Source organism: Cebus imitator, unplaced genomic scaffold (genome assembly GCF_001604975.1).
Source record: "Cebus imitator isolate Cc_AM_T3 unplaced genomic scaffold, Cebus_imitator-1.0 Scaffold361, whole genome shotgun sequence".
NCBI lineage: Eukaryota > Metazoa > Chordata > Mammalia > Primates > Cebidae > Cebus > Cebus imitator.
This window is the reverse complement of record NW_016107676.1, coordinates 234,735-260,611: the sequence shown is the minus strand read 5'-3', so window position 1 is coordinate 260,611 and position 25,877 is coordinate 234,735. Positions and strand designations below refer to the sequence as shown.

The 25,877-nt window shown below is 36.7% G+C and overlaps 1 protein-coding gene across 1 annotated transcript in view; it reads left to right on the top strand.

Annotated features, from left to right (window-relative positions):
• The window catches only part of LOC108288041 (MAM domain-containing glycosylphosphatidylinositol anchor protein 2-like), a 735,245-nt gene that overhangs the window by 516,930 nt on the left and 192,438 nt on the right, over positions 1-25,877 (top strand). Inside the window, exon 4 of the mRNA XM_017506819.2 lies at positions 12,727-12,923. Coding sequence (XP_017362308.1) covers positions 12,727-12,923 — 197 coding nt within the window. The remainder of the gene's footprint in view (positions 1-12,726; positions 12,924-25,877) is intronic.

The window sequence follows — 25,877 nt, the reverse complement described above, 5'->3', positions numbered from 1 at the left end:
TACATATAATTAGCATTATCTATTGTTATGAGCTATCACTCATATAGTGCATTCATACTGTAGCTATTTTGGTAATATAAATTCTTTTTCATAAAATGAAAAAATATACTTTTCTAGCTTTTGTGCCTTTAGGTGTATTGAGTAGTTATTTTCCTTAAGGAACCACATTTATATAACTTCTCTATAGGATTTTTAAGATTTCTGGAAGTTTTCAGAGAAAAAGATGACATCCAATATAGTTTTTAGTGTGTCTTTGTCATCTGGGTTTTCAGATTCATTTGGTTTAATTCAAAGATTAAAGACAGAAAAATTGGACCAAATGGTGGAATAAACCCCTGTGGAAGACATGCTTCTGCTGTGATTATTTTTGAGATTAATTGATTCTTTAACTTGTAACTATACCCTGTGACTTTAGTCACAGTTAATAACTGATTAATCATAAGCATATGGATTAATTGTACCAGTGCATGCAGCGGGGTGGGTTCGCTTGCTTATGTAACTGGAGAAACTTAAGTGGAAGTGGAGAGTGGACTAAACAAATGCTTCCATAATTCAGTGAACTACACTCAAATGAAGCTATTTAGTGTGTAATAACTTTGGATTTTTTAAGGCTAAGAAAGTGTGTGCTTTAATGTAAATATTGGGAGGAGTCAAAAATAATTTTAAGTTTTCTAGCTTAGAATCCTAGGAGCTTAAATGAAAACCTTCTGAAAAATAGGTACACGCAACTGATAAACTAAATCTTGGCTGGGCACAGTGGCTCACGCCTATAATCCCAGCACTTTAGGAGGCTGAGGCAGGCAGATCTCTTGAGGTTAGGAGTTTGTGACCAGCCTGTCCAGCATGGTGGCCACCTCTACTAAAAGTAAAAATTAACTGAGCGTGGTGGCGTGCATCTGTTATCCCACCTACTAAGGTGGCTGACGCACAAGAATCACTTGAACCTGGGACACAGAGGTTGCCGTGAGCCAAGATCATGCCACTGTACTCCAGCCTGGCTGACAGAGACTCTGTCTCAAAAAAAGCAATCTTTAGTTGTAAAAAATCATATTAAAAATGTCTCAAGACACTTGGGGTGTCACTTTGCCAGCTGGAAACCTCTGTGGCCAGTGGCACCTTTACCCAAGTTTTGCTCAGGCTCATTGGGTTTGTTTTGCCCACTTGGCCTGGCAGGCTGCACTCAGCTTGTGCTACCAGCCTGGATCTCACACCTGCCAAGGGTGAGCCAAGCGTGGAATGGTGAGGGATATGTGAGTGACCACAGGATCTGGCCACTATGCACAGCCAGGCATGCCAGCTGTGGTGGGGTGGGCAGCTCCATTGACTCCCTGCCAGGCCACAGCTGGACCAGGCATCCTCCAAGCAGCTTTCACTGCAGATACTGGGTAACGTCATGGTGCCCACAATCTTGGAGACTCAAGGAAGTGCAGAGTCCTAAAGAGAATGTCACAGCTCTGGCATGGGGAGCTCCTAGGTCTGGGTTCCCCAAAGGACCATGGCTCATCTCTGTTTCTGTCTTCTCTCTTTTCATCACCAGCAATGTGGCAAGCAAGGAGACATGTTTCAGCCCTGTTTGTGTTAAAGCTTTTTCAGTCCTACCATTTAGAAGGTCCCAAGTTCTTGCATGGACAACTACAGGTGTGAGCAAGAAGAGGAACTTTATTGAGCTATAGTACAGGTCTCAGGAGACCTGAAGTGGGTGGCTCCTTTTGCAGGCAGGTCATCCCAGGGTCTGTATAGCCCTCAGAGACTTAGAGTGGGTAGCTCCTATCTGCAGGCAGGTTGTCATGATGAACATACAGTTGTCAGTGGAGAGGAGACCCCCAGAGTGCATAGCTCTTTTCTCCAATTAGGTCATCCCATTGTCTGTCCTAGTCAGGCCGAGTCTGGAATTTTAATGGGCTTCAAAGGGGAGGAAGTAGGTGCTAATTGGTCCATGGGAAGCCACGGGCAAGACTGGGAAAAGCACCATAAGTTCTCACTCTGGTAGAGGGAATTGGCAGCCTGGTTTCCATGCTACAGAGTCCGTGGTTTTAAGGTGGGGTTTTACAGGGGTCCTGCTCCTGTCTGTCCAGGAGCCTATCTTCCTCAAGCCCAGGCTGTTCACGCTAAGGGGTGCCTGCAGGCTGGTGCCAAGTGGCCTTAAGTCCCATCTTGGGCTCTCTACTGTACTTGTCAGCACCCAAAGTCCAGAGGTGGGTGAAGCAGTAGGAGGCTGGTGTGTCGGTGCTGCTCCTAGCACGCACACACCAGGCCTGGTCATGACAGCACCTGGGCTGGACCACAACTTTGCTCCAAAATTGGGAGCTGGGAACCAGGAGAGGCCAGGCAGTGGAAGCAGGTACTTCCAAGCATGCAGGCGCAGGGGGCTTCATGGGTGGAGAGCACAGGCATGTCTGGGTCCCTTGCTGTGGCTGGGTGACTGCAGCTGCGCCTGGGTTCACAGGGCTCCCACCCCACCAACTTGAAAGGGGGTGAGACTGCTGCTTGTTCCCGGCTCCCACAGGATCCACGGAGTGCACAGCCCTTGCCACATCTCCCCCACTGCGGCCATGTCTTTGCAGCAGCCACTCCAGATGGGCCACTGCTGACATCGAAAGTATACCACTGCCATCAAAAGTAAAATAATAGTTTACTAAAAATAGTGACTTCAAACATTGGGCATTTTCTAAAGTTCCTTATGTTTTATTTTATCCTAGGAATTTAGATGTACTCAGCCTAAGGAAAAACAAGTTCTCTCAGCTTAACGAAAAACAAAACAGTAACAAAACAAAACAAGACTCTTGATCACCTGTTGTCCTCTACTCTCTCTCTCTTTTTTTTTTTTTTTTTTTTTTTTTGTCAGAGCCACATTTCTTGAAGGGATTATAACCATTAATCTCTCCGTGTTTTTACTTGACTTTCTCCATGTTTTACTTGACTCTGTAAAGTACAGGAAAATGCTAGACCCATCACTCCACGGACATAACCCTGGCAAAGGTCTATTACTAGCCAAATTTGGTGACCTATTACTAGCCAAATTTAAAGTCACTTTTTAGTATTGTTGTCTTTTCACCACTTACTCAGCTCTCCAACCTCTCCATGTGTGGAAGTGCTATTTATTTGCCATTGATTTGTTTTGACCCTAACTCTCCTTCTCTTTCATCACTTTTTCCTTAGTCTTTTACAAATCCCTCTTGCCCAACTGTGTGTGTGTGTGTGTGTGTGTGTGTGTGTGTGTGTGTGTGCGCGCATGCGCGAGCATGCTGCCCAGGCCTCTCTCACTGATCCTTCCCTTTTTCCATTCTCCATACTCCTTAAGTGGTCCATTCCCCTCCATAGCATACTGATGACTCCCAAATCCACATCTGTAGCCCAGATTTATTCTGGCTCTAGGTCGTGTGCATTGCAACTAGAGGAGCGAGTCACATGATCCAAACAGGACTCATCAACTCTCTTACCTTTTACAACTCCCATCCCACCCCACCCACAGCCCAGTAAAGTTCTCTCTTTATATTTCATGTTTCAGTTAGTGCCCTATCTACCCAGCTGCCAAAGCCAAGTCCTTAGAGACCTTTTTAAACTCCCACCTTTTGCCCAGCCCTGTTTCTAATCTCTCACCCAGTTCAGTTTACTTAAGCCTCCTCTCCACGCCTATTATAACCCTTATTTCAAAGCCCCTGTCATTGTTCATCTCAGTTGTTACCGCCACCTTCTTGCTGATCTTCTTAACATTCTTTTTGCCACCTCCAAATCTCTTCTCCAGAAAGAGCCAGGATGATCTTTCTAAAGCGAAAGCTTGGCCAAAATAGTAATATAATGAAATTGATTTTCTTTAGCATACATGGTGCTGCTAAGGATTTGGTGCATTTTTGTCTCTCAAACATCATACCAAATTACGATTCCCCAACATCCAGGAATCTTTCCTAGCTTTGTTGGATATCTGATATTGACTCTGATATCTCAGAACTTTATATGTGCTACTTCCTACTCTTCACAGGTATACATTACTGTATACATGTGAAGAATTTTGACCTGTTTAATAAAAATCATATGCTGTTTACTTAAAATAACATTTTTAAATTATTTAATATAATACCTAACATAGTGTCTTCATAATTTAGGATTTATTTCAGGCATCATCTTTTCAGGAAGCCTTTACTATTCTTTGCAGAAAGAAATAGTTGTCTGTATTTGGCTTACATCTCTGTAGGATCATTTACTTGTCTTGTGTTTTTTTCATCTTACTCATTTATTTTTCTTTTTTGGCTCATAAATTGTAGGCTACTTGTTAACTGAATGATTTATCTAATGCTTAGCATATTGTAGACATGTAAGATATGAATGAAAACGAACATAAACATTTTATATTAAGACATATTTGATGATAATACTCATCCTGTTACATATATACTGGCAAATTAATCTCTGAAACGTGACTTCTTAGGACGTTAAAAGAGATGAGGTTTCTTTAAAAATGAAATTACTTGGCATATGTGAGGTTTCTTCCAAAAAATCCTGGCCCAAAATAGGTATTCAATAAATATTTGGTATATCACTCATTTGTACATCATGTCCTGAACACCTATATGTTGAGATTAATAGAAACTCAAAAAACCATTGGAAGTTAAAACTGGGAAAGTAGATAATTCTTATAGGCGTTCAAAGAAAAACTGGAAAAATTCAAATTGTCTTGGAACATTTCTCTTACCATTACATCAAAACCGATGTCAAATTTTTCATAGCACAAATTCTTTGGGTATACAGTTGCTTCTAGAGTTAAGAAAAACAGCATATATTATTATATATTAATTTTCTTAAACTGACTTTAATCTACCAGTGTTTGGCATATTTAATCAGCCAAAAAAAAGTTTAAAGAAAATTAGTTATAAAGGGGTACCTATTACATTTAAGTGAAAAAACAAGATATTTTTAGATTATTATGATATATATATATCAGTTGTATTTCTGAAAACTGACATTGACTATATTCATGACAGATTAATCTTCTATGTTAATTTATTAGATTATTATTGAGTATGCCTATTATATTGGTTTTCAAGACCCTAAGGTATGAGTCCTATAAACATATAAATATATTTTAAAGGAAACCACATTAGTTATGTTATGGAAATATATTTAAAATATTCATATATCAAATAATGTACTCAATTATTTACATTACTGTATACATCTGAAGAATTTTGGCCCCTGTTTAATAATAAAAATCATATGCTCTTAAAGTAACATTTTGTAGTTATTTCATATAATATCACATTTGAATTTCACACATATAGTCTATAAAATTAAAATGTTTATTTTAAAGAGAATAAATATAAATAATAGAAAATAGTTAAATGTGGTTATGTAATATCGTCAGAGGCATAAAGTATGAAAATTGACTGTTGAATAAATATAGAGACAGATTTTATGCTCCCTGAACTACATTTATAAGCTAGAGAAAATTATGCATTTTTAGTAGAGATGGGATTTTACCATGTTGAAAGGCTGGTCTTGAATTCCCTACCTCAGATTGTCACGGCTCACTGCAAACTCCACCTCCTTGGTTGAAGCGATTCTCGTGCCTCAGCCTTCTGAGTAGCTGTGATTACAGGCGTGTGCCACCATGCCCGGCTAATTTTCGAATTTTTAGTTGAGATGGGGTTTCACCATGTTGGCGAGGCTGGTCTTGAATTCCCTACCTCAGGTGATCCACCCACCCTGGCCTTCCAAAGTGCTGAGATTACAAGCATGAGCCACTGCGTCCAGTCAACTATTGATAGCTCTTGATCACGATAGTGGGAACTTGTTAAAAACATCACCTGTGATAAACAAGGATACATATTGATGAAAGGTAATACGTATTACCTGTGAGTTCAACATTTCAGGCTTCTAGGGAATTTAGAGGAAAGTAATAATTATAAGGACAATGGAATCAGTTAGGTTCTGCTGGGTTCCTTTTATGCAATGGAGAAAAAAATGACAGGTTGAGTGTAATTAATCATCATTTGACAGTGATATGAGAGCATAAGACCTCTTTGGCAAAATGCAGAGATTCTTCTGCAGTCAGAGGTCATAAAATCTGATAATAAGGCTTAGGACTTATTTAAAAGTATAACAGAATTTCAAGAGGCCTGCATCCTCAGCTACGCCAGAGTCTTGAACCCTGGTTGGGAACAGGGGGAATCTTGTAGGGAGTTTATGGGTTGGGTTTATGGACTCCACAACTTTACGCCTCAAAATTTCCTAAACCATTTGGACCTACAGAAGTCGCCTGTTCTTCCCTGTTAGAGGCAGTGATTTCCATCTTGAAGATGATACAGAAACTTCTTCCCTTGGAGGTCCATACACCCACTCTTAGGATATAACCCCACCTCCATTCTGGCCACCAGATTCGTATAAGGCCAATAGACAATATTACTTGGCTATGGAAATGTTGGGCTTCTAAGAGAGGAAAATGATTATGCTTCAACTTAGCTGTAGACTAAGCCAGCAGTTAGGGAAGCATGTATGGAGCTAGATTCTGAGCTTGCTGGCTGAGATGGGTTGGAGAATATGACACTGAATAAAATTGAGGGCAGAAAATAAGGTCAAGTGAAGATAGTGACACAGATTATTGATAAGGGAACATTCTGATACAAGATTTAACACTTAGACAAGGACGACAGGAAGTAGTGTTAGGCACTGCTAGGATGGCTCTTGGAAGCTTGTGGAAAGGAATGGTCTCCACTAAATAAAGTATGAATGCCAAAACTGCTGTACAGACAGTGAAAAAAGGACCAAATAATTCAGAGATGGGGGAATGCTAAAGTGAATATGTCAGCTAAGGTCCAGAAATATCACCAGGTCACTCTTCTTTATGAAGGCTTGGAAGACACCTCATTGACTAAAGCAATAAGAATGTGCTGATGACTGAGACACAAGCATCATTAAGAAGCTCAGTGGTGACTGTCCTCTGTAGGCAAATGTTGATAACAGTAGATGCTATTATAGAATTGGCCTCTCTCATAACAGTGAGGATGACAGGTCTTCAAAATAATAGAGGCTAGATGGTAGTTCTTAGTTGCCACAAGAAAAGTAGGTCTTGACTCACTGCGCACTCCACCTGCCAGGTTCAAGCAATTCTCTTGCCTCAGCCTCCCAAGTACCTAGGACTACAGGTACCTGCCACCATGCCCAGCTAATTTGTATTTTTGGTAGAGGTAGGGTGTCACCATGTTGGCCAGGCTGGTCTTGAACTCCTAACCTCAAATGATTCACCCACCTCAGCTCCCAAAGTGCTGGGATTGCAGGCATGAGCCACCATGCCCAGCCAGGCACACGTAACTTAACGAACAGCTAGTTCAAATATACCTAAAACTCCAGATTCACAGCTATGGAGATAGTTAACAGAACACAGTGTCTCTAGGGGAAAATCAGTGGACTGTGAATAAACAATCGCACAATCTACACAATTAAATTTAAAATAGGTGAATGAGAGTCTATATATGGACGCCTAATAAAAAGCCATGACTTCCTGTCCAATATCTGTACCTGAGGCAGTTTTCAGACATTGACTTCATTGACTAAAGACTGAATCACCAGAAAGAAACCCGAAACACCATAGCAAATGTATATGGTAATTATTCTCTCAGTTATTTCTACTAAAAACCTACATCCATTTACTTGCACATAAGTTAAGGAAAAGGGACTCCTGAGATAATTTGATACTTTGAGAAATGTCCTACATAGGATACAAATTGACCTGGATATCTGGCATTCTGGAGTGGGCACATTGCCATGGATTATCTGGTCATATCATGTACTACATCAACTGAAATTGCCAACTTAATAGAATGAGAGAATGGTGTTTTAGAGAGGACAATTGAGTCTTGTAGAGAAAATATCCAGTAAGGAGTGGGTGCTACCCTCCAGGAAGCAGTTAAACTCTAAGTCAATGACCATTATTATATGCTTCTTTTTCTCCATATAGAATACATAGGTCCAAGAACCAAGAAGTGACCTCACTATCATCACATCCAGTGACCCTCTGGGGGAATGATTTCTTTCCCGCAACTCTGGGCTCTGCCAGTTGAGAGGCCCCAGTTCCCAGAAAGAGAAAAAGCTTCTATTAAATGACATAGCAAGAATCCTATTAATTTTTAAGCCATGGCAGCAACTCAGTTGCTTCCGGCTTCTGTGTCAGCAAACGGAAGAGGAGTGACTATCCTGTTGGGAGTGAGCAGCCTATATGAGGCTGTTGGTAGGACTGTTGTTACATAGTGAGGCAGTGAACACTATGTTTGATACCCAGTTCATGCAGTGAGTCATTTCTGTCGAATTCATTCCTGTTTAGACATTTCTAAACATGAATGCTCTGCTAGGCATTCTCTTGTTCAATTTTGATCATAAATAGACAAGTACAATAGCCTTGGTTTGACAAGGATGTAATGATCAAGGACTTAAATTTGACAGAATTTTAGTAATGCAACTAAAGGTAAGCTACCTTCATCAAAAGATGTACAAGCCCAGAGTGAGCGGATTCTTGAATGGCAATAGTAGGAGATGATGGATATAGTCCTTTTGAATGTGTTCCCAGAAAGAGACTACAGTAACTGGAGTCTTGGAGAAGATTTTCCTGGATGGATTTATTGCACTTACCCACACCTAGCAAGTAGATCTGAGTGGATACTGCAGTGCCCCAGTCAGATGCCTTCCTCAGGACTGAAGCACTCATTCCTCCCTCTGCTGAGAGTATTACCAGATAATTGCCATCAGCTAAAATTACCCTGTCTAGAAATAAGCCAAACGGATCAGGCCCTACAAAGGTTATGTCTCCTAGTGAGGAGTAGCACAAATTGAATGACCTGTTGACAGGGGAGGGGAGGGTGTATAAAGTCTTAGCCCCCCTTAGCCTCAGGGCAGGGCAGCTTTGAGGGGATATCACAGCTCAGAAAGTTCTACAAAGCTACTGAGTCCTGCAACTGTACTGTAGTTCAACCGTCCCCTTGATCAATCCCACTTCTTTCACTCTCTCACGTGTTGATCTATAAGGTACTTCCCAGAACCATTTGTGCACACACGTCTCTGAATCTGTTTTCTCAGAAACCTGTCCTAAATCAAATGCAAATATTCAGTATGTATTTAGTAATATAAGGAATATATATTAAAATAGATTTAAGTGATATGTGTGTGTAAATTAAATTCTGTGTATATATATCTACCCATGTGCATACACGTAGGCACACACACATGTATAATCTCCCTTAAAATTATATATTTTTAGCTGTGCTATTGTTTTACTTGTATAAAACAAATCTTGTTTTGGCATGTTGTTTTAAAATCTGAAATGCAAGGAAACACTTCAAATTTCTAAACATGAATGAATTCAACAGATAGCCAATACTGTAAGCCATTGTCACAAAATTAGAATCTTTAAAAGCAATTACCCAGAAGTCATTCAGACCAGGGAAAAGCAGGTCTGATCTATTCCAGACTGAGTCTGTTGACACCACCACGTAACAAGAAAAGAGCTAGGGATACATCAATAAATGGATGTTGGAAAGCACAGCCCTATTAACAGTTTGGAACTCACCATTGTTACACTGTTTACCGTCCAATTCTGTTTTGTTCCTGACCTTTCTGAATTCAGAATTTAATTTTTATAACATATACAGCTCATAACTTCCAAAAATGAGCCTGTGACTAAAAGAAGTTATGTTCTGAACAAGAAAAAATAAATGGTTTACAGTTGAATCAGAATATCTTTTTTCAAGTCACTAAGGCTAAATTCAATTAATATATATATATATATATATGATATATGTGAAAGGTTAATTACCAAATTAGTGAATATTTGATAGATTTTTAAAACCTCCAAACATTTCATAATAATGATGCTGGTGTCCCTAAATATCGCAACTTAATAAAACCAGACAGCATATATCATTGCAGCTAATAGAGTGAATTTAAATGGAAAGTTCCTTTAAACTTTACCAAAAAGCAGCAGTTGTTCTGTAAATTTACACTACTAAAATTAGAGGCCTTTGAGGTAGCTGTGAAAGTATTCTAATGTTGGAAGAAAAAAAATCCTCAGAATGTTGCAAAACTAGAAATCAAAGTAGGGCTGTCAAGCGATTCACATTTGAAAGAAAAAAAAACTTTTTAAAAAAAATCGCAAAAAATTTGGATTCTGTTCTTTACTTTGATTCTCTAGGTTAGCTATTACTTCACTACTTTTGTTGGCTTTTTATTATGTTAACACATCAGAAAGAGTCTTTTCTAAGGAACAATGCCTTTTAAATATTTAGGGTAGCATATGCTCACACAGTTCAGTATTCTTATGCCCATATAAATACTGTAGGTTATTTTCAGGCCTTTGTAAAAATTTTTGTCATATAGAAGCATTTGATAGTTTGAACAATGGGCAAGTGGCATTTTACCTATTTATAGTAGTGGTTGAGTGTATTATGAATTGGTGAAATAAAACAGCATAGAATCAATAGGAGTTTAAATGAGACTCCAGTAATGAATAATGATAGTGATAATATTATTAATAATAGTAATAGGTAACTTTTATTAAGCATTCATTAAAGGTAATAGCAAAAACTGAAATTGCTTTTGCACCACCTTAGTGTTTTGTGTCCAGGGCTTGGTGGACTATCTCTTTTAATCCTTCGACAGCCTAAATAATATGGTATCATTATTATTCTGATTTGCTGACAAGGAAACTGAAGACCCCAAAGTTAAGTAACCCTTCTTGGTTATGATTAAAAGGTGGTAATGAACACAGCAGGTTTCACATCATACTTAAAGTATATACTAAGTTTATACTAGCACATGGAACTAAGAGCTTGTTGCTTTAAGGCAAGTACATTGTTAAAATTTATTTTTCTCTTAAGAACCTGGACTATGCCATATCCGGCATATTATAGTCCATTAGCCAAACCTGGTTGAAGAGTGCCTGCATTTATAAATCGAGTTTTACTGGAACTCAGCAACATTTATCATTAATTTACCTATTGTCTTTGGCTGCTTTCACACTGCAATGGTAGCAATGAGTAGTTGAGGCAGTAATCATTTGATCCACAAAGCCCAAGGTATTTATGCATTTTTCAGAAAATGCTGAACCTCTACTGTGTAGTCTTTCTTTAGGATACATGCAAAAGGGCACATATTTAGTTCCAATATCCAGTAATTGAATTTGGATTGCCTTTTAATAATGGCAATAATGCCTTCTTTTAGCACTCTTGAAATTAACAGATATAATCTGGAATATGAAATTTGAGATAACATTTAATCCTGTGCAAGGTCATATTTTGGTACTATACATAATTTGCAAACAATTATCTAATAATTTACAAACAATTTTTAATTGTTTTTAATATATAAGTTATAAATAATTGGAAAAAGAAGTATATTAAGACAAAGAGGTCCAGTACAGTAGTTCACGCTTGTAATCCCAGCACTTTGGGAGACCGGAGGTGGGAGGATCACTTGAAGCTAGGAGTTTAAGACCAGCCTAAGCAACATAGCCAGACCCTGTCTGGACAACAAAAAAATTATTCGGGCATGGTGGCACATGCCTGGGCCTCAGCTACTCAGGAGGCTGAGGTAAGGGGATGGCTTGGGTCCAGGAGGTTGAGGATGCAGTAAGCTCTGATTCTACCACTGGACTTCAGTCTGGATGACAGAGCACACCCTGTTTCAGAAAAGAAAGAGTAAGTTGGGCAGCTTGATACTAATTTTTTTGTCACTGAGGTTCATTGTTTTGGTTAACTCTTGAATTTGAGTGTTTTAAATTTTTATCTGTCTCATGGAACTCTGTTTTATGTGGCTATTGACAAAGAGTTGGAAATACACAGATTATTTGTACTATATCAACAAATAGAGATACTAACAGACTTCTTACTAGAAACATCTTTGCAAATGAATTCAATAAGCTGAGTGGAAAAAAAAAGAACCTAGTGCTAAGTAATACAGTCAATGAGGAATACATATTTTTGGTTGGGTTGCATATGCACAATACTTTAAAGTCATCTATCTATTGTTGCCAGTGCTTTTGGTGTTTTAGTCGTGAGGTCCTTGCCTATTCCTGTGTCCTGAATGGTTTTGCCTAGATTTTCTTCTAGGGTTTTTATGGTATTAGGTCTTACGTTTAATCCATCTTTAATCCACCTGGAGTTAATTTTAGTGTAAGGTGCAGGAAGGGGTCCAGTTTCTGCTTTCTACACATTGCTAGCCAGTTTTCCCAACACTATTTATTAAACAGGGAATCCTTTCCCCATTGCTTGTTTTCATCAGGTTTGTCAAAGATCAGATGGTTGTAGATGTGTGGCATTGCCTCAGAGGCCTCTGTTCTGTGCCATTGGTCTATATCTCTGTTTTGGTACCAGTACCATGCTGTTTTGATTACTGTAGCCTTGACACAAGAGCAGAAAATCAAACACCACATGTTCTCACTCATAGGTGGGTGTTGAACAATGAGAACACATGGACACAGGGAGGGGAGCATCACACACTGGGGTCTGTGGCAGGGAACTAGGGGAGGGACAGCAGGGGGTGGGGAGCTGGGGAGGGATAACATGGGGAGAAATGCCAGATATAGATGATGGGGTGGAAGGCAGCAAACCACATTGCCATGTATGTACCTATGCAACAATCTTGTATGTTCTTCATATGTACCCCAAAACCTAAAATGCAGTAAAATACATATTTTAAAAAAGTCATCTAATAACATTGTCATTTGGTTGTTTTTACTTCTTCTAGATTTGGATGACCCAGTAGTAACTGTTCATCAAAGTATAGGCGAAGCTAAAGAACAATTTTACTATGAGAGAACAGTGTTCCTCCGGTGCGTTGCCAATTCCAATCCACCTGTTCGGTACAGCTGGAGACGTGGCCAGGAGGTCTTGCTGCAAGGATCTGATAAAGGAGTTGAGATTTATGAACCATTCTTTACCCAGGTATGAATTAAGGTACAGTATTTCCACCCTACTCTGCTAGGATACTTTCCTAATTCAGGCACCATGAATTCATAGCTATTTGAAAAGATAATTTCTCTATTTTGGCCTTTCAAAACCTGGTATGTGGTTGACTTAAGGATTTAGAGAACTTAAATATAAAGGAAAACTTATTTTAATGTGGTAGTTAAATTTAAAATGTTAAATCTTGAAAACATTTTTTTAGCTTAATATGTCCTAACATACTTTTTTAACCTGTAAGTTTCCCTGTGTTTCACATAGTTATACATTTCGCTGACTGATTTGGGTTTTGGGGAAAATATTTCTCAAAAGGAGAGATTTTGATTTCCCTATTTGCAAGTGGTAAATAAGTGAAGAAACCTATTTGAAATTTATTTGCCTTTAGTTTTAGGAGAGAGATGTCTTTAGTTTCCTTCAATCATACTTGTTTTTGAATTGGTTTAGACATAGAGCTTTAATTATGTTAAAATGAAAATGTGTCATTAGTCATTAAAGATGGGTTTAATAAAAGTTGAATTCATGTTACACAGAGTAAATGTAATATGAAATATTCTTGTGTAATACATGAAGAGTAAGGCATTAGTAAGTCTTGAGGAAGGTATTGAAATTTGTAGGCATATTTATATGCTGTTGTTATAAAGGTTTTTTCATGACTGGAAAGAAGCAAAAAACTAAATTAACAATGAAAAAGTTTTAAATTTAAAAAACATGTGGACAAATGTTCAAAAGTGTTGTGACCTTGAAAAATAATTTTAAAATTACATAAATTGGCCGGGTGCGGTGGCTCACTTCTGTAATCCCAGCACTTTGGGGGCTGAGGCGAGTGGATCATGAGGTCAGGAGATCCAGACCATCCTGGATAATATGGTAAAACCCAGGCTCTACTAAAAATGCAAAAAATTGTCCAGGTGTGGTGGCACATGCCTGTAGTCCCAGCTACTTGTGGGGGAGAGGGAGTGAGACAGGACAACTGCTTGAACCTGGAAGGTGGAGGTTGCAGTGAGCCGAGATTTCACCACTGCACTCCAGCCTTGGTGAGAGCGAGACTCCGTCTCGGGGGGAAAAAAAAAAAAAAAAAAAAAATTACATAGATCACAAGATAGGAATTTGACACATCATACATACATTTGAGATATCTATATATCCCTAACGAGGAAAATGTAAAACTAATCTTTAATTATTGTAAATATTTCACTTCATGATTTTAAAGATTAATACAGCTTTCACATCTAAAGTCTAATAACATAAGGTTATTCTGACTTTGTGAATATCCCAGCATCCCAATTTTCACCACTGAATATATTTCCTTATATGGTAAACTAGGCCTGAACTCTTTCAGATTAATATAATTTTGGATATTTAGACATTAACTGTGGAATAATGCAGTGATTATATGATAATATCTGCATACATCATATATATTCCTGTTTTGCAAATAAATTATAAATAAAAATATGTATTCTTTATTTTTTCAAAAGAACAGTTTTAAATTACCAAAATATAAATCTCTAAAAATCAGCTTCACACATGTATTACTAGTCAGTTTACCATAATATAGTACTGAAGCCTGTTCTAATCTGACCGTCTCTTTATTTAGGCCACTGTGATATTAAGTATTCTCTGCCAGCAGGCTGGACTGAATTTTCCCCCATACATTCTGCAATACTTCAATTCATTCTTCAATTGTTACTAAAATGAATTTTTTAGTTAAAAATATTATCCAGATAAATGATCATCTATTACATATTTTTTATTGTCAATTTATTTTAAAAATATTTACATTAATATAATAAATATATATATATTTTCATGATTTGGACAATCAGATTAAGAAGATGTAGCTTTCTGACAAAAAGTTTCCACATCTTATATCAAGAACAGATAGTTGTGTTTTTATTGTTAACTCTACTTTTGTCTTATATATTTCTCTGTTGTCAAACTTAAGCTGTACTTCATCTTCTAATTTCAAAAGTATAACTTAAAATTAAATATTCTATATGAATTTAAATATAATTCTGTATATGTGTGTGGCTCTCACTGTACCAACTATTTGTTACTATAATAAAACTATAATATTGATGTCAGGGGAAAATATATATATACACATTAAGCTTTAGAATATGTTTTCCTGTAGAATGTTGTCAAACATGATAACATTTTCAGATAGTAAGGTAAGTGTAAACATCTTTTCACTATATGGCTGTTGCTTTTACTTTGTTTGTTTTTGAGATGGAGCCTTGCTCTGTCACTCGGACTGGAGTGCAGTGGTGCAGTCTCAGCTCACTGCAGCCTCTGCTTCCAGGTTTAAGTGATTCTTGTGCCTCAGATTCCTGAGGAGCTGGGCTTATAGGCACCCACCCCTATGTTGGGCTAAGTTTTGTATTTTTAGTAGAGATGGAGTTTCACCATGTTAGTTAGGCTGATCTCAAACTCCTGATCTCAAGCAATCCTCCTGCCTTGGCCTCCCAAAGTGCTGGGATTGCAGGTGTGAGCCACTGCACCTGGCTATATGGCTATTTCTAACCTGCACATGGGTCTAGTCACTTGGAAATGAACACGTGGACCTTGGCCGGATTTTGGAAAATCTTTTATACTGTCAAAATATTTAGGAATTTCTTTTAAATTTATTAAACAAGCACAATCAAGCTTCTAAAAAAATTGATACAAAATAATTGTACATATTTACCTGGTATGGTGTGATGTTTTGATACATGTCTACACATTGTATCATAATCAAATCAGGATATTTAGCATATCCATTACCTCATACATTTATCATTTCTTCATGGTGAGAATATCCCAAATACTCTCTTCTAGCTATATTGAAACATATGATACAATATTGTTAGTAATAGTCAACTTATTGTGCAACAAAACGAATTTATTCCTCCTCAATGTAACTTTGCACCTATTGACTAATCTCTTTATAGTTTCCCTTCCTCCTCCCTCCCTCTGGCCACTGCTAACCATTATTATGTTCTCTAATTCTATGAGATCATCTTCAGATTCCACACATGAATAGATAATATAGCATTTGTCTTTCTGTACATTGATTATTTTACTTGACATAATGTCCTTTAGATCCATCCATGTTGCTGGCTCTGGGACAGACCTATCATCTGCAGCAAGATGGATGGATCTGGAGGACATTATGTTAAGTAAACTAAGCATTAATTATTTTATAGCTGTGTTTATTATTTCATATTGAATAGTGGAATAGTATTCCATTATGTACATATTCTACATTTTATTCATTCATCTGTTGATGGACACTTAGATTTATTCCATGTTTTGTCTATTCTGAATAGTCCTCCAGTAAATATGGAAGTACAGGTATCTCTTCAACAAACTGATTGAAATTCTTGTGGATCTATTCAACAGTAGGATTGCTGGATCATACTATAGCTTGATTTTTAATTTTTTGAGGAACCCCCATACTGTTTTCCATAATGGCTGTAATAATTTGCATTCCCACCAACAGTATATTAAGTGTTCCTCTTTCTCTGCATCTACAGCAGAATTTGTTATTTTTTGTCTTTTTGATAATACCCATTCTAATGGGCGGAAGGTGATAGCTCTCTGTGGTTCTGTTTTGCATTTCCCTAATAATTAGTATGTTGAGCATTTTTTTCACATTGCTGTTGGTCATTTGTATGTATTCTTTTGAGTAATGTCTTCTTAGGTCTTTTGCCCATTTTTAAATGAATTTTTTTTTTTTGCTATTGTGTTCTTTGAGTTCATGTATTTTCTAGATATTAACCTCTTATCAAATGCATAGTTTGTAAATATTTTCTCCCGTTCTGTAGGTTGTTTCTTCACTGTGTTGTTTCCATTCCTGTGCCCAAGCTTTTTAGTTCAATATAATTCTATTTTTCTTGTTCTGTTTTATTTGCTTGTGCCCAGACCAATGTCATGAAGCATGTCCCCTGTTTTCTTCTAGTAGTTGTCTTATTTCAGGTCTTATATTTAGGTCCTGAATCCATTTTGAGTTGATATTTGTATATGAGGAGAGATAGAAGTCTAGCTTTACTTTTCTGCATGTGAATATTTCATCTTCCCGGCACTATCTGCTGAAGACACATTGTCCTTTCCCTAATGAGAGATTTTGTCACTTTTGTTGAAAATCCATTGGCTGTGTGTGGATTTGGTTGTATTGTCTACTGTGTTCCATTTGCTGTATGTCTATTTTTATGTCAGTACTGCAACCGGGTTTTTTCTTGGATGCTGGTGATTGTTGTGGGTTCTTGGCCTCCAGCCTCTTAAGGAATAAGCAGTGGGCCACTGCAGATGGACCGTATGCTCGTAAAGCCAGTATCGGACCCAAAAATTGCTGCAGAAAGGCAATTTTATTTAGGTAGAGAAAAGAGAAGGCAAGGAGAGAAGAGAAAGCCTTCCACTAAGAGTGTGGAAGGGGATTCCTGAGAGGAAATCCGGCCAAGTGTGTGGGCATGGACGTTTATCCTGGGAGGCACCGCCACCTTCTCCAAGACCCTGGCCAGTGAAAGGAGTTCCTTAGAACTTCCGCTGGAGTGATTGACTTTTAGTTTCTTCCCGTGCCCGCAAAATTCAAACATAAACTGCTGAATCTCCTGGATGGAGAAAGATGGGAGGGGGCATGGTGTCGGGAAATTCTTGCCCTTAAAGCGACACCCCATCATGGACCCAGAAAGAGAACACATTGCCTCAGTACTATGCTGTTTCGGTTACTATGCATTGCAGAGTATTTTGAAGTCAGATAATATGATGCCAACTTTGTTGCTTTTGCTTAAAATTGCTTTGGCTGTTTGGGGTCTTTAGTGGTTTCATACAAATTTAGGATTGTATTTTCCTATATCTGTGAAGAATTTCTTTGGTATTTTAACAGGATTGAATTGAATCTGTGGGTCACTTTGGATAGTACAGACATTTTAGCAATGTTAATTCTTCCAATCCACTAACCTGGAATATCTTCCAATTTATTTGTATCCTCTTTAGTTTTTCTCATCAGTATTTTATGGTTTGCATTGTATCAGTCTTTCCCCTCCTTGGTTAAATATATTTCTAAGTATTCTTTAGTTAGATAACATGGCAGAGGGCTTCTTAACACTGAGGATTCATCATCTCAGAGAAGCCCTCTTTCCTTCCTTTTTATACCTCCATATTGGGTTACTCTTGCCTTGTTTACTTTATCTTTTGCTTATTATGCTAGTGTTACTGTGTCTATATATATATAGATAAAATATATGTGTTTGTGTGTATATACATGTATATAACCTTATATAAACATATATATTTCTTAAATGTTACTGATTTCTTGAACTGTTTTCCTTACTGCCATGTGTACTTCATAATGAAAACACTTTTATGTTAGTATTGTTTGTATTGGAGCATCTCAATAATATTTTAATTTTTAAATGTACCTCCATAGGTTGATAGTCATTGGCCTTTGTGGCTTCATGACATAAACAAGATTCAATTAAAATAACTAAGATCTACTATATTCAAGATATGGGCATACCTTTGCCAAAGATACAGAGGTCACTAGGCAAAGCTCTTCCTCTAATGTATGTTGATATATAAAGAAAAGCTTAAGGTGAACAGTAATTATAATAGAAAATAAAAATCATTGTCCAAATAGATACACAACACTGCTATGGAGGGAGCATTCAAAATGGATGCTCCATTTGGAACCTGCAAGTAATGCTGAATAAAGACAGCTTCTCCAAAGATTATCCATGTCTCTGGTTAGTTAGAACAGTAATTAGCATGTGTGGAGAACAGGGGATTGTGAAGCAGGGAAGCCATGCTGGGAATATATGGATATAGAAGGATTCCGATAAGAGATCATATGTCTGCTTACATTTTAATTTTAGAAAATGACATTTCTTTTAAGGATATGTTTTCAATAATGTTATTTAATAATACTGTCTTGTTTTTAATAAAATAGAAATTCTAAGATAATGAGATGTATCTATTTTGTATGCTCACTCATAATATGTTAGTAGCTATAGCAATTTGAGTTGAGTATTTATTCCAAAAATCTGTTGAGTGACAAAAATCTTGTTTATATCTTTTTATAGACAGTGTTTCCAGAAAAAAAGTTGGTCTGTGTTCCTAAAGCTGATAAGAATTCATAAGCACATAATGCACTATTTCTAAGATGAATAATTATGCTTTTTGTACTTCTACTCACTACTAAAAGATGTAGACTAGCATATATCATTTTCTGTTTATAAATTTGTAATAAATTAGTCACTAGAGTTTGATAAAATGAATCTAAATTGACAGGCGTTAGTGTTTTACTGATATCTAAGGATCCTAATGCATGAATATCAGTTTTTTAATGTTCTAGTTTATTTTATAAGAAATGTGGAAATACTGCTTGAGGCTGTATGTATTTCTTCACTAGAGAAATGTCAGCATTGGTAAGGGCCACTAGCTAATATACATTGTATGGTTTCCTTTTGTTTCTTTTGTTAAAAAATAAGGTAAAAAGTTAAATATATGTATTGTAGATAATTTTGTAATTGTTTAAGCAATGTTAAACAATTACTTAAATCTTACAAACTGAAAATTCACTTTCCATTTGTCTGGAACTTTTGTAAAGACGTTTATGACATCATCTTGTGTATTGTAATTATACCGTCTAATTACAAGACTGAACATATTTACATCAATTACATAATTAATTATAATTAGTCTAATTAGACTAATTATACAATTAGACAATAATCAACTCAAAATTCCTTTTTACAAATCATGAAAATTCACATGCAAAAAGCCTCCCAACACCCAAAATATCAAATTCAAATGATCAATAAAATAAAATTAACATCGTGTGATAAAGTAGTTATAAATAATAAACTCTAAATTATATTCATTATCACATGTATATATATATACGCCATTTGATAACATTAATGTGTGTGTGCATATAGTCTCTACTTTCTTATACGTTCTGCTGTATTGTTTTAAAATATTATATCCTGACTGTCATGAATTAGGAAGGTGTAAGGCTCAAAATTTTCCATAATTCTGTTATTTTAAAAAATATTCTTTTAACAGACTTCATCTATATTACCCACTCTACCCATTGACATGATATATATATTAATCTTACATATTAACTAAGAGACCATGTAACCTGTGTCCTCTAGGTTCACATGTTTTGGTATCTTGTTTTCTGACTGCAAGAAGTTATGATTTTAGCTCACCCAGAACAACTCTCTAATCCCATGATAGCTGAACCATTGGGAAATCATGGATCTAGAGGCTTTTCTTTCTTTTTTGTCTGTCCTCTGTAGTCCATTTTGTGTTGCCATAAAGGAACACCTGAAATTTGGTATTGTATAAAGAAAAGGGATTTATTTGGTTCTCAGTTTTGCAGACTACACGAGAAGCATGATACTGCCTCTGCATCTGGTGAGGGCTTTATGCTGCTTTCACTCATGGCCAAGGGGAGCTGGTACGTGCAGAGGGCACATGATAAGAGAGGAAGTTGGAGGGGGGGTGGGTACCACATTGTTTTTAGCAACCAACTCTCACCCGAACTAATAGTTAGAACTCATTCACAGTCCCCCTCAGGACATTATTCATGAGGGGTCTGCCCCCATGACCCAGATACCTTTAATTAAGGCCTACCTCCAACATTAGGAGGGAGGCCTATCTCAACATGAGGATTAGGGGACAGTCATCCAAACTATAGCACCTTCTCATATGCCTATTTTGCTGCTGTGCTCTGAATAATAATTAACTAGGATATGCATGTACATACCATTGTATTTATAGGGTTCTAAAGAATAGAAATAATCTCAAACAGTAGTATGAATTCTCTTTTGTAATCTCAATATTACCACAAAATTAATACTTTTTACCTTTAGGTAACATAAATACCAGTGGTGTCCCTGACCACAAAAAGGCATACAAAATGTTTTAAGAATGTATCTTTTACAAAAGTCACCTCTGTATTTTAATGGCCAGAGCTGCATTCATGTTGGTTCTGTGTACTTGATTATTGTATGTATTTCCCTTGGGGCTTACCTTTGTTTTACATTCTTTTGTCCATATGACTGTTCAATTCTCCTATGAATGGTCCCAAATGCAGCTGTATAAATCTGTCTTGCAAGCTACCCTACTATAAAGATTTTTAAAATTCCTATTACTACCATTAGAGTCAACTTGGTTCAGGAAGCTTACTAAAAACTTAACTGTTTGCCAGATGATGAGCTGGCTCTATTCTTTTCTAGTCAGCAATCTTTTCTGAGTTGACAACATGCACAACACTGCCCAAATGGTAGAGAATAAAATTTGAAGTGATCACATTAAATGGAAAAGCAGGATCAAAACATATACATAATGTAAATGATGAAAGCATATGTAAATATGTGAGCAAATGTGATTGATGTAAATAGACAAAAGGTATTAAAAAGTAAAGGAGAATACATGTAGGTAGAATACACTTCTAGAGGATGGATCAGAAGTAAGAGCTTTTAGGTTGAAATCTCTTCTTTTTGAGGCCGGTGCAGTGGCTTATGCCTATAGTCCCAGCACTTTGGAAGGCCAAGGCAGGCAGATCACTTGAGGCCAGGAGTTCCAGACCAGCCTGGTCAATATGGTGAAACCCTGTCTCTACTGAAGATACAAAAATCAGCTGGCCGTGAGGGCACGTGCCTATAATCCCAGCTACTTGGGAGGCTGAAGCATGAAAATCACTTGAAATCACATGACTGCACTCTTGCCTGGGTGACAGCTGAAATCACATGACTGCACCCTTGCCTGGGTGACAAACTGTGTCTCAAAAAAAAATATATAGAAAAAGAAAACTCTTATATTGGCTGTCAGATAATATTCAAAAGGACTAGAGAGTAGAATAGAGTTGTTTGGTGAAATGGTTGGTAAAAATCAAGTTTAAAAGATTTTCCAAAAGGAGAAGGCAAGCCTTGTTGGAAAAAAGTAGAGGAGATTGGTAGCATTAAACACGTAATAAGTAAATTTAGAATAAATACAAATCTGTGACCATAACCCATCTAATATAAGCTTTCCAAGCTTTGAAATCTTACTTTATGCTGTTTATTGCACTGCACTCCAGTCACATTAATTTTCTTTCTAGCTCTCCAACATGCCAGCCTTATTGCTGTGTCAGGGTCTCTGTGGTTGTGGGTTCCAGTGTCATTCTGTATCACTCATCCCTCCAGTGTATTTCTAGTTCTTCAACTTTTAACTCAAGTAAGACCTCCTGAGAGCTGCTTTCCAGTCTGTTCCATTTAAGTAGCTTACTACATTGTCATTTCTCTCTCTCTCTCTATGTATTCTCTTGTTTGATTTACTTGGTAGCATTTAATACTCTCTGAAATCATCCTTCGCATTTGACTAGATATTCATTGTTTCACACATATGTTTCATGTTTTGGCCACGGTGTTCCCAGCATTCAAAAGGCGATTGGCACAGAGTATGTACTAAATGATTGTCTGTTTGTTGAAATAAGGCTATAGTTAATTTTACATGAACATTTTATTGAAATGTATGTGTAGAAAAGCACATGAAACCTAAGTGTACAGCCCGATGAGTTTTTAGAGAGATCACACCCCTTCAGGTAGCTTGAAGATCAAGAAACAGAACACTGGAGCAGTTCATCCCCTCCATGTTTTTAGTACATTTTAAGTAATCAACCGACTATTTCTTAAAGTGGGAGATAGGATATGCAATGGCAAGATAACATTGAAAATAATTGAGAATCCTTGATATAATTCTTATTTTTTACAGGGAACATGGAGGCAGCCTGGCCATGTACAGATTTTAGTAGTTCAAGTAAAAATATTTAAATATAGAAACATTACCATAAAAAATCAAACAGTGTCTAGTTGATTATTAGTATGACAAAATTTACAGAAGGGGCAAAAAATGATAATGAGAATAATATTAGAAGTACAGCAGATGTAAGCAAGAGACAGAGTTGTTTAATGAGGAAGAATGAAGATGTCTAATTTGTATAGCTAGATACTATGTTATGTAACTTTTATTATTATAGAGTCATTCTGGGCTGGGTACAGGGGCTCATGCCTGTAATCCCAGCACTTTGGGCAGCCGAGACAGGTGGATCACTTGAGGTCAGGAGTTCCAAACCAGCCTGGCCAACATGGTGAAACTCCATCTCTACTAAAAATACAAAAATTAGCTGGGTGTGATGGCGCATGCCTGTAATCCCAGCTACTTGAGAGGCTGAGGCAGGAGAATTGCTCGAACCCGGGAGACAGAGGTTGCAGTGAGCCAAGATCTCACCATTGCACTTGAGCCTGCGCGACAAGAGCAAGACTCCATTTCAAAAAACAATAAATAAATAAAGTCATTGTGTTTATATATTATAACTACATTTCTTCTTGGGGGATATGTTGAGTGGGAAAGACCAACTCTTTTTTTTTAACTTTTAACCCTTAAGTTCAGGGGTACATGTGCAGGTTTCTTATATATGTAAACATGTTCATGGGGGCTTGTTGTATGGATTATTTAATCACCCAGGTATTACGTCTAGTATCCATTATTTTTCTTGATCCTCTCCCTTTTCCCAGCCTTTACCCTCCAGTAAGCCCCAGTGTCTGTTTTTGTGTTTATGTGTTCTCATCATTTAGCTCCCACTTGTAAGTGAGAATGTGTGGTATTTGGTTTTCTTTACCCGCATTAATTTGCTAAGGATAATTGTCTCCAGCTCCATCAATGTTCCTGCAAAGGACATGATTTCATTCTTTTTTTTGTTTTTTTGTTTTGTTTTGTTTTGTTTTTTTGGTGGCTACATAGTTTTAATGGTGTATATATATACCACATTTTCTTTATCAAGTCTAACATGTTGGCCGTTTAGGTTGATTCCATGACTTTGCTATTGTGAATAGTGCTGCAGTAAACATATGTGTGCATGTGACATTTTAATAGAATTATTTATATTCCTTTGGGTATATACCCAGTAATAATAGGACTGTTGGGTCAAATGGTATTTCTGTCAGAAAGACCAAAATTTAAGTATGTCTTGTGAATCCAAATATTTATAAAGCAACGGATAGGAAATGCTTTATCTTTGCTGCTGTGGGACATGCAGTGTACCTCTGCCCCTAGGAGGCTTATGATTCAGTTGAAGAACACAGCTCAACACCCTAAATCATAACTCATAAGCAAACATTAAATAGTGAGTTACAAATAGATGTCATAGTATAAGATGCAATGGGTATTCCAAAGAAAGATAATTTAGTTACAACTGGTAAGGTCTGAAAAGGCTTCAAAAAGTAAGTACATGTATTTTTTGAACTATACATCAGTTCAGATAGGAAAAAAAATGACTCATAGCAAGGGATGGGGAGCATTAGGAAATCATAAAGAGATACCTCAAGATAGTGACATAACTAATTTGATGAGATTGAAGAGTTTGTATGAAAAATAATGAAAAAGTAGTTTTGCTTAGACTGCATAGAGTCTCAAATGATGAATTAAGGGTTTATTTAATTTTTTTTTTCAGTGAAGGAGAGCAATTTAAGTTTTTCAGGACCTTAAACCTTGATCCCACCCCCCAAAAAAGAAAAAAGAGAATTAGAAATGCAGGATAGATTATCCTAAGAGATCCAAAAGGATAAAAGACTACATTTCTTCTTGGGAAAAATGCTGGGTGGGAGAGACTAAAATTTAAGTATGTCCTATTAAGTATGCCAGCAAACATTGCAACTCAAAGGACAAGAAACATTAAGAAAATCTAGAATTTACTAATTACAATCTGTGGTGATTTTTAGCAAGTGTGCTTTTTTTTCTTTTTGTCTAGACATTTGTCAGTTATCTATACATAAGTGCTAATTGAAACTGTGATAAGAGATCAGATTTCACCAGGAATATATTAGTACAAAGTTGCAGGCTTCAGAAGCTAAAATATTCAATGGTAAAACAACCAAGAAATGACTAAATTATCATATCTGTAATTAATTGCCTATATATGAGGGGCTGTCAAAGGAGTAAAGGTAATCTAAAGTCTTAGAAATAAGCAGAGAAGTATAGAAGCATAGAAGTATACAAAAGAAAGGTTTATTGAATTTTAACAAGAGATCACCATTAATGAAATTAGTGGGTACTATTTCAGTGGAATGTTAAAAATGTATTATTGAGAAAATGCAAATTAAAAAAGAATTTGTTGATAGAAACAGAAACAAGAAGTACTGACAGAGTTTAATTAACTCTGTGAATAAAGAGACTTTATTATTAAATATACATCTAAATGACAGTGTTCATTATTTGTTTATATTTGAGAATCATTATCACTCCATGGTTGCTTTTAGAGTATTGACTACATATCATTTTTCTGAATGATGAGAGATTGGTACTTTTTGGAGCAATTGTGTATACACACACACACATACACACACACACACACACACATAATTTTATAATTTGTCTTTAGTTCAAATATAGGTAGATAAATGAAAATCGGTAGAAATGCAACTGAAAGACATGGATGTAGATATCAATGATAATAGCTACAGATACATGCAGTTACATATATAGGATAGTATAATGAAATAGTATATAATACATGCAACTGCATATTTATGTCTGTATACATACACACAATATGCTTTTAGAATACTGACTACATATAGTAAATCTTTGAGAATGATTAGAGGTTGGTACATTTTGGAGTAATTGTGTGTGTGTATATATATATACACACACACACACACACACACACACACACACAAATATACATATATATGTGTATATATACGTATAGTGCATCTGAAACTTAAGGGAGAATTCTGGAATAGGGGCTCAGACTTGGGAGGGGGGCAAGAAAATAGAGCTTGTAGTAGAAATTCATCAGCAAGGATAATACCACCTAATGACATTTTATAAAGTGAGGTTAACTATGGGATAAGTAGAATCCCAGGGAGTAACACTAATTATGTTGAGAGGATAAAGAAAAGCAAAGAA